The sequence below is a fragment of the Pelobates fuscus genome, chromosome 3, assembly GCF_036172605.1.
Source record: "Pelobates fuscus isolate aPelFus1 chromosome 3, aPelFus1.pri, whole genome shotgun sequence".
NCBI classification, from domain to species: domain Eukaryota; kingdom Metazoa; phylum Chordata; class Amphibia; order Anura; family Pelobatidae; genus Pelobates; species Pelobates fuscus.
This window is the reverse complement of record NC_086319.1, coordinates 296,110,264-296,120,066: the sequence shown is the minus strand read 5'-3', so window position 1 is coordinate 296,120,066 and position 9,803 is coordinate 296,110,264. Positions and strand designations below refer to the sequence as shown.

The 9,803-nt window shown below is 38.7% G+C and overlaps 1 protein-coding gene across 4 annotated transcripts in view; it reads left to right on the top strand.

Annotated features, from left to right (window-relative positions):
• Nucleotides 1-1,013: 1,013 nt before the first annotated feature.
• PAQR5 (progestin and adipoQ receptor family member 5) overlaps nt 1,014-9,803 on the top strand; it is a 30,522-nt gene continuing 21,732 nt past the window's right edge. For 3 of the 4 annotated variants that reach the window (XM_063448718.1, XM_063448717.1, XM_063448720.1), the window contains exons 1-4: nt 3,765-3,920; nt 4,982-5,105; nt 5,194-5,321; nt 5,722-5,927. In XM_063448718.1, coding sequence (XP_063304788.1) covers nt 3,883-3,920; nt 4,982-5,105; nt 5,194-5,321; nt 5,722-5,927 — 496 coding nt within the window. In that variant the 5' untranslated portion in view covers nt 3,765-3,882. Of the gene's footprint in view, nt 1,176-3,764; nt 3,921-4,981; nt 5,106-5,193; nt 5,322-5,721; nt 5,928-9,803 lie in introns of those variants that run through there. The other variant, XM_063448719.1, reaches the window with a different exon arrangement.

The following is a 9,803-nucleotide window of genomic DNA, read 5'->3' as shown; positions in this document are numbered from 1 at the left end:
AAATAGCACCTGCCGAATAACGACGGTGCATATGTCATGTTATTTTCCCTGAGTTAATGGAAGTGGCAGTAGGGCATGCCTTCCTCCTCCCACACAGAGCTCAGATCCACTCACCCAGCTATTCCAGACCTCAGATCAGGTGTGTGCTGTGCATGAGCTGGCACGAGCCCACCAACTCAAAGAGTCTCTTCTGGGGGAAAATATTGCTAAGACGGAAGTTTATAAGAACTGCAGCTTTTACAAGAGATATACCCCCAATGAATACATGTGTGAAAAAAGCATGAATGTATTCATTGGGGGTTTATCTACTAAACAGTTTTTAAAAACGGTTTGCTCATTTGGCCAGTGGCGTGTTCCTTTAATACAGACACCATGGACTTGCATTCCTTACTTCTGTCTAATACACAGCTATCCAGCATTAACCCCTCTTCTGACTAATAAAGTACAGGATTATCCCATTGTACAGCGCTACCGAATCTGATGGCACTATATAAATAATAAAATAGGAATAATAATTCAGGATGAACAATTTAAATGAAAACAGTTGCAATTAAGCTATGCTTCCAGTTTGGTTATTTTGACCTTACATTTATATTCAATTGGAATTCCAGGCAGTTCTCTCTTTAGTAAATTACCCTAAACCTCTCACCTGCTAGAAAACCCAGACATCAGGGATAACACTTACCTCCTCCTAATAGATCCCACTTGTGTTATCCTACTACACACATGTCCCTAACCTTATTCCAATACACTGATTATTGTAAAAACAACGAAATACTCAGTAAGAATTTTACTCTATGCAGAATACAAGGCATTGTTGCCTTTCTTTAAAACAAGTGCACCTTCGGTGAAGAATTTACTGACGTTAGGAATGACAATGTGTCATCTAGACTCAGCCAGGACAGGTAGAGTTTGTACCCTCCCTCTCTGATCTTAGTCACTGGTGGGCAGCCCAAACAGCTTGGTGTCTGTCTCTGTACAAACCAGTCTGACAAGTCCTGAATGTTTGGGGCAACAAACAGAAACCAAGGGCATGTATAGTGGAAGAGAGCGGAGCCAAGGGGGTGTGGAAAGACAGGCGTGATTGGATTGAATTGGTGAATGCCAAGCAATATGAAATTAAAGACGGTGTAAAGATTGTATACAGTTCTATGCAGACAGCACTGGTGCAGAAGGTGAGTGTGTGGCTATTACTGAATGGACTTACAGATGCATAGTACTTGCAATATTATATGCCTGTATGTACATTTGCATGTAGCAGTTCTGTTGCAGAGAACACATGAGCCTTGTACAGTTGCTCATCTCCTTTAACACAAGTTTTGGAGAAAGTGTATGTACATAGTTTGGATGGTTTACAGTCCTTTCTCTGAACCTGTTTTAATGGGCAGATTCTTCACGGTCTAAAACTGACCCATAAATAATGGATACTGATTTTATGACCATTTAACCTCAAAGGGGATCCTGTGTTAAAAACTTCACTACCTAACAAGAACTATAGTTATTGGGAATGACTATGAGGGCAAGCACATCATTTTTGTTATAACCTAGATTGGTTAATTTCGCACCGAATTGCAGGGTTATTCACAAAAGTGAGAATTCAAGGTGATTTTGAAATTCAAGGTATAAATAGTTGGACTAGAATCATTCTCTAAGCCAGCTATGCTTCTAATTTGGCTATTTTGGCCGTAAATGTGAAATTCACATTAAATCCTCATTTTAGTGAATAATCTTATTGGAGTAAATCCATTTAGGAAGGTAATTGGTCGTTATTTAATTGGGGCCATTCTATCTGATTATAAAATGCTTACTGAAACACTGCATTAAATTAGTGCAACCTGCAGCCTGCATATTTTAAAATATGTCTATAATGCTTAATTAATATTCTGCAAAAAAAAAAATGAATTAAGGATTTATTCCCTAAACTGCAAACTGTGAAAGAGAGTATTCACTTAAGTGAGAATTCAAAGTGAATTTTAAAATGAATGCCAGAGTAGTCACACTAGTAGCACAGCCGAGTTAGAGAATTCTTTTAATTTGGCTATATTGACCTTGCGTTTAAAATTCTATTTGAATTCTCACATTAGTGACGGCCACTGAAATTTTTAGGACAAAATAGTTGAACTGTAAAATTAGCTCAGTTGGAGATATCTTCCAGATAAGCTATTTTGGGCTGACATTTGCATTTCCATCTTAGACTTTACGAATTTTTACAGTTTGACTATATTGCAATATTTTTGCGCTAAATTTTTAAAGGGACACTCCGGCACTATCACAACTTTATTGGAATTAAGTTGTCATGGTGCCAGGAGGTTGCTGGTGCAGGACTTACCTTTAGGGATTAAACGATTCACAAATGGTTTAACCCCAAAGTCCATGATCCAGTGCTCGATCGCTCTGACCCCTATCCTTCCGCTGCTCAGAATCTTTCTCAAAACTTTTTGTGAATAGGTTACTGCTGATTCTCATCAGTGTAAGGAAAAGGGGCAGAGCGATTCGGATCTGGATACTGAACTTTGCGGTTAAACCGTTCATCCCTAAAGGAAAGTCTATGCCAGGGACCTCCAGGTTCACACTTCAATGAGTAACCGTGTTAGTGTTTCCTATTTTGGTGGGCTTATTTAGGCTGACTTTAGAGAGCAGTATTAAGTATTACATTATCCGCCATATTAAAAAGTGTCACTAATACCTTAATATAAATTACTTTCATTATAACTGAATGTAGTAACATTATGATGTGTATGTAGATGTTTGAGAAGTTGTTTAAAAGAACATTCAAAGCACTATAATTAACAAAGGGGTTATGATGTCAAGAGTGACCCGGTGCCCTCACTGGCTAAGCAGTCGAACTGTATGCTAACGATTTGACAACTTACCTGGGATCCACTGGTCACCTTCTCTAGGAGAGCCAGAAGCTCTGTGCTCTGAGATAGGCCAGTAACAAGGCTACAAACCTGCAGTTCAGGGGAGCTAATGGATGCTCCACATAGGAGCTTCCAACTCTCCAGGAGGCTGTGACTGGCAAAACTGTTTGATTACTTACCTAGGGAGGGCACCGGGACACTCCAAGCAACATAATCCCCATAGCACACTGCAGTTGCTATGGTTCTTTGACTGTTCCTTTTAAAGTTTGTTTTAGTTTTGCAAAGTGTCCCTACTTAGAGGAACATTCCCCTATTTTGGGCCCCAATCCTTATATCTTTCTTTTCCATCCTAATGTTTCTGTTTTTTTAGGAACGTAGAACTCTTGGTGTGTCTGTATGTATAATAGAGCAACTGGACGACAACAACACTCCCAGTAATGTGTCTTTACATTACAATAAATGTGTTTAGAAATCAGTTTGTGGAAATGCCCCCAAAATGTTCACTTTAGTTAATAATAACCCTGCAGAATTCAAAGACAGGTCCGTCACTGCTGTAAAATGCAACCCATCTAAAAGCAGTATATGTAAAATACGCACGTACTAGTTTTCAGATGTTTGGAAAATGTGCTATTGTGTATATCAGTACTATCTCTTTAAATGACAAATATGAGGTACAGTCACAAAGCCTCAACATGAATCTGACTGTATTTTGTTATATTTTACATGCATTCCATTCCACACACACTTTGCCCCAGTCTCTTTGCAGGTGCATGTAGAACTAGTTTGAGTGCAATACTTCCATATTACTCTTTAACAGACCCATCCCCACCTGGTTACATATTAACTCATAAAATATTCCTTGGGATTTAAATTTGTTCAGGACATGACATTGAATCACAAACAGTCTATTCAGGTCATACAGCAATATTAGACTAGTGGTGGGGAACTTTTAACATATGTACTTTCTGAGCTTGTGGAGAGACTTGATCTTCCTAAACTGAGCCTAGCATTAACCTTTTGCATGCCAGAACGGATTAACTGCATACAGCATCCCAGAAGGTAAGGACTGTATAGCTCAATAGGAGATCTACCACCAGGCTGGCCTATTTGCACTTATTTGCGAGGTCATACACCCCAACCTTCTATGCCGTACACAAGAATATATCTAAATCCTAGTTCCAGTATATCTGAGGATGGTAGTAGGCTTCTACCTATACACTCTACACCCCTTCCCCTCCCCCCCCCCAAAAAAAAAACCCTGCAAATTTCTATATATTTTTAATTTTAAAACACAAATAATTCATATATTTCACCTATTCTTACATAAGAATAACACAAGCTACATGCATTTTTACATCCAGCAGCATATGCACCAGAAACATGCTATACTAGCTAAGTGTGCATATCTGCAAAGTAATAGCAGTGATGGCCAATCTGCTACTCCTTAACAAAATTAACTTCCATCAAGCTAAGGCAGTAAAAAGGTGTGTGTGTGTGTGTATGTATGTATGTATGTATGTATGTGTGTATGTATGTATGTATGTATGTGTATATATATATAATGCCAAAATACCAGAGTATTGCAGTATGCAATGATACCTTTTTTTATTGAATATAATATTTCAAAGACAAGTTTTCCTCTCTTCCTCGGGTCTGAAGCAATCCTGATCTACTTGACTAATACTGCTAATCCAGTCTACACTATTTACACATATATACATAAAGTATAATGTTATTGTATATGCATGGTGTATAGAGCCCATCCCAGTACCTTGTAGAACCATCTAATATATTTTTACCACTGTGTGTTATCTCAGGGGAGTGTGACATTATTCTACATTCACTCACTGCTTATCAGACAGCTGTGCCATGTTTAAGTGTTGTGCAGTTATCACTTGCCACTTAGCCTATTGTAGGGTCACGAGACTCCGATATCTGCCACCTGACCAACTCTGTCGAAAATATTGGAGAAGAAAGAAGAGTAAACAGAGAGAGATTGTTGTATAGTTATTAGGATATTGGAAGATCCAGCACCATGTGTGTTAACTTACAGTAAATAATTGTTTGCCCAGCAGGAGTCTGTGCTTAGTGATACATGTATGTGCTACCTCTGTCTCCAGAGAATCAAGAGATGCTCGTGAGAGAAAGGAGCTGATTAGCAGAGGTGCAAGGACTAAACCCCAGTCCAAAACCATGCTGACCTGGAAGCTACCCCGATTGGTGACCGTTCAACAAGTGCCCAAAGTAAGTGTCACTATGTCCTGGGACAACAAGGACATCCATCATGTACTATTAACCAGTCGCTCACACACGTCTTCAATTTTTGTTTCAGGTGTTTCATGAAGACAGTATTATATGTGGCTACCGCTCCCCTCAGAGCTCAGCCACTGCCTGTATCCTGAGTCTCTTCCAAATGACTAATGAGACCGTCAATATCTGGACACATTTCATACCTACCTGGTGAGACGTGGCTACTGGCCTCTTCTTTGTAACTTGTTTTATATGCAGTGAACATATATATATATATATATATATTTATTTATTTTATTATTTTTATTGCTTTTTGAGTGTTTTACCAGAATGAATATATTGAAATTACAGAAAATTATTTTTAGGGTGTGTCTCAGTATACGTACAACAAAAAGCCACATATATAAAGGTGTAATTTGTATAAAACATTTAAGCAATAACATTAGCTACGGTTCCATTGTGATGTAAGGTCCATTTCACTAAATGTCTTGAGGTATGATTGGTTCCAACTCCTGGATAATATATTCTCCCCATGCAGCTAATAAAAGTGGAGACTAGCTTCCTCATTTTGATTCCATCCCCTTCATTACAATTCCCCATCTTTCTGCAGGTACTTCCTATGGAAGATGTTGTCCATGCTGTTCTGCCATGAGTCTTTGCATGATCCGTTCTTGTGGCCCCTACTTGTCTTCATGTTGTCCTGCTGCATTTACCCTTTGGCATCCACCTGTGCTCACACCTTCAGTATCATGTCCACCCAAGCCCGTCACATATGCTTCTTCTTTGACTACGGAGCTCTCAGTCTTTACAGTTTGGGTAGGTGCCAATCATTCGCTACACAGTACTCAAAATAAATCTATCAATAAGCTAAAGCTCCTGCCAAAGATGTTCACATTATCAGGGGAGCAACACTCTTTAACTTCTACAATTTCTGTTTCATTTAATTTTGTGCATGTCTTTGTCTATAGCATTAAATATAAAACAGAATGTGCATATCCGTGATAGTTTGGACACTTGCCATACGTTAACTCTCGAGTATCACAAGACTGTGTGACTCCTTGTTCATAAATACTAATGTTTACAACCAATGTCTCGTTTTTTTAGAGTATTTGCATACATTGATATGTTGCTGGGTCTCCCAGCGATATAACAGTCAGTGTTTAGGAGGTATAAACACTGTTCTGGAGGGTTTGAGGGTCCACCGGTTATACGTCACAGTAATCCAGTAAATTATGGGAAAGGTTACCAAAACAATTAGGACTATTCAGTATAATTAAAATCTCAGCCCTGGAATACACAATTTTTACATCCAATAGTCAGTAATATTAGGAAATTAATTAGGAATTAGGACCTGGCAAAATTCTTCCGAATGGGTCCCCCCCACCCCTTCCAATGACACACCTATACAAACACGCACAGATAGACCTATGCACACACACAGATGCACTCCAAGTCACATAGCTACACATACAGACATATGCACGCAGACCGATATATACATTGTCACAAATACAGACACACTCAAATATATACACAGATACACATACAGACATACGCATATCGACAGGTGCACATACAGATATATGCGCTCATTCAGCTCACTCAGATACACACATTCACTCCAATAGGTACACACACTGACACAGATCCACTCAAATAGATACAAACAGACAAAAACACAAACAGATATACACACAAATAAAGAAATTAAATATTTTTTAGCAACCCTCCTGTTTCCTATTTCTTGGGTACAGTATCCCCGTAAACGTATAGTTCCCCATGAGTAGCATAAACATTTTATGCATCCCTGGATAGTCAGATATATCCCTACAGGATTGAGCTAGTCCTCAAGCATTACCGTTCCTACAAGTGTCTGGATCAGAGGCGCCCAGCCCAAGTAATCCTTGTGTAAAGTTAGACAGAGCTGCAGCTAACCCCTGATTCAATGCAGAGTTCCAGGCTGTTTTGTCCCGATCTCCAATAATGGCTTCCCGGAGGCCCATAGAGAGAAGCTCCCACAAGTCCTTGGTGTTGACGGACGTCTCATCACCTCCCTGATCTCCCCTCCAAAAAGCGCTCTGTTTGGAGGTTAGTGGACCAAGTGATATCTGGTAGACTTTCCACCAGATCGGGGCACAGTTCCGATCTGGTGAGTGATTCAGGGTATGTCCCAGTCAAGAGTCTGGTGCTGAGGCAGTCTCCAAAGATCCTTAAAGCCGGATCAGCTTCATGGGTGTCCTGCAGGAAAGGGAAAGGCAGGAAGGTGACTTTAGCTCTGTTGGGTGAGGATTTTCCTTGAGTCTTGCGTCAGTTGTCCGCGCAGAGCAGGTTCCATCACAAAAACAAAACCTGCTATGGGAAAAGTGTTGGTGTTAATGTATTAAACAGGACCATTATTTGACCAATATTATATATTATATGGGGGTGTTTTTTTTTTTTTTGTTTTTTTTTTGTGTATTTTTGCAGTGCATAGTAAGATTACAAGAGGCTTGAGGTACCCCAACGGCAATCCTCAGGAATATTACCCCGCTCAACATTTGGGGTTTTCGAAGATAGATGCACAATTTTATATTTTTAAACAAGCTAAAGGCATGAAGCATGTTTGGTACACTGTTTAGTTATACAAACAGAAGATATTCAGTACTAGTGCTGGTCATATAATTGTATAGTAAAATAAAATACATTGGTGCAGTGATATAACATGAATACATTCTCTTAGATTGGCTTTCACAGTAAGGATATATGGGGGTGTTTTTTAATTTAGCATTTTAGTATTTTAAGGAATTGCAGGTAAATATGATCTTCTGTCTCAGATATTTTACTAATATGTGAGGGGTTTTAGTCCATATGAATATGAGGAAGTTTTCTAATTTTTCAGTTTTGTTTTTTCTTCTTTAATGCAAATAAAAGTCAAATAAAACAGATAATATTGTGCCAGTAACATAGATGGGAGTCCAGGAACATTTGTACTTTGTATTACAATATACAATAGCATACTACTATAAATGCAAAATAGAAAGATGGCAACTGATGCTACTGATGTGTACATGTGATATGATACATGTTTAATGTTATGTGGACCCAGGACATACTTGAAAACAAGAGAAATCTCAATGTATCTTTCCTGGCAAAATATTTTATAAATAAAGACAATGGAAAAGTGGAAATCATTTTAGTGTAGTAATTCCTGTTGTCCTCTAGTGCTTTGTAGTGGTTATGGTGCTTGGAGTGTTCCTTTTAATGCACTCATGTAATTAGGCCGATACGAAACTTTCAACTCTAGGCCCATGAGGCCCTTAATCTGGCCCTGTATCAAACAATATTAAATCAAGGCCTATGTTGGATGTCACCCTGTATAATACACAGGTCACGCATCCCAAAAACCTACCTTCCTACATAACAAATAATACATCGAATTAGTGGACAGCACTTGGTGAACTATGGTTTGCGTTAAACACAAAAAGCTATGATTTGTTTTATAAGAAGCTACTCAGCTCTGTGAAAGGCATAAAATTAAGCTTGTTGGATAAGCTTTTAAAATGATTTAATATTACGAAAGATTTTAATTTCTGAATATTTTTATAAATATTTTTTTTTATATATTATGATATATGGTTTATATTTTATTATGCTGAAAAAAAATGTATCCAAATGTATTTTAAAATCTTTTTATAAGCTCATCGAAACTATTTTTTTTTTTGTAAATCTGAATTTTTATTGTTTGTTAAATGTCAAGTACATGAACTAGGCTTTGCAGTTGCTTATCCAAACGTTGATACGCGCAGGTCTCCATAATAGCTGGTAAGTATTGTAATAATGCTATTGTATTCATTGGATTCGCAGATCCATAGTGGTTGAGCGTGCGTCTGTACCTAGTTGAGCATAGCCTTATTGCAATGTGTAGCCAAGAAACATTTTTGATGGTGTTGGTAGACAGAAATCACATCAAAGCATAACAGTTGCAAATATAAACATTGAGACGCGCAGGTCTCCATAGTAGTTGGTGAGAAAAAGAGAGACGATTTAATACTGTTGTATTCCTTGGACTCGTAGGTCCCTATTGGTTGAGCATTGGTTAGTTCCTATTTAAGCATAACATTTTTGCCATATACATCCAGGAAACCTATTTTAAATATTTGGTTACTACTGTGGTTGAGAGGTGGTCCCATGAGGGGTGTAATGTCTTCATTGTATTATGCTAGTGTATTTAGTGTCATCGGGTGTGGATTATTGCTTGTATCAACGGATATAGCGGGTGGTAGCCTCATATGTGTAATTTACATTGTGGTCAGTCGTCTTTCAAATGACCTAGTTTGGAGGCTTCTCCTTGTACGTGATCGCTAATGTGCCTTTGTCTTTCCCCTTTGCAGCTTACATCTTAATTCACTCTCATGTGTAGTGGTTTGGGGGCCTTTCACCTTTTACCTGATAGGTTTCATCGTATCGAGATCCCTGCTCATGCTTGCAGCATGGCTATATTCGTGCAGGTGTTTGGGTCGTGTAGCTGTTTGGACGATATTCGCCATGTGCTGCGGTAACTAGCAAGTCACCCGCGGTCCTGTCAAGTGTTATTGTCTTGTGTGTCCTTTCCCTATCATGAGCGTGCTGGTAACCTTTTAGTTGTTGTCTAATGCGTCCTCTGCCGGGCTTAGCCCACTATTCCCCTCCCTGTTGTTTGTCTTATTTTGGTCT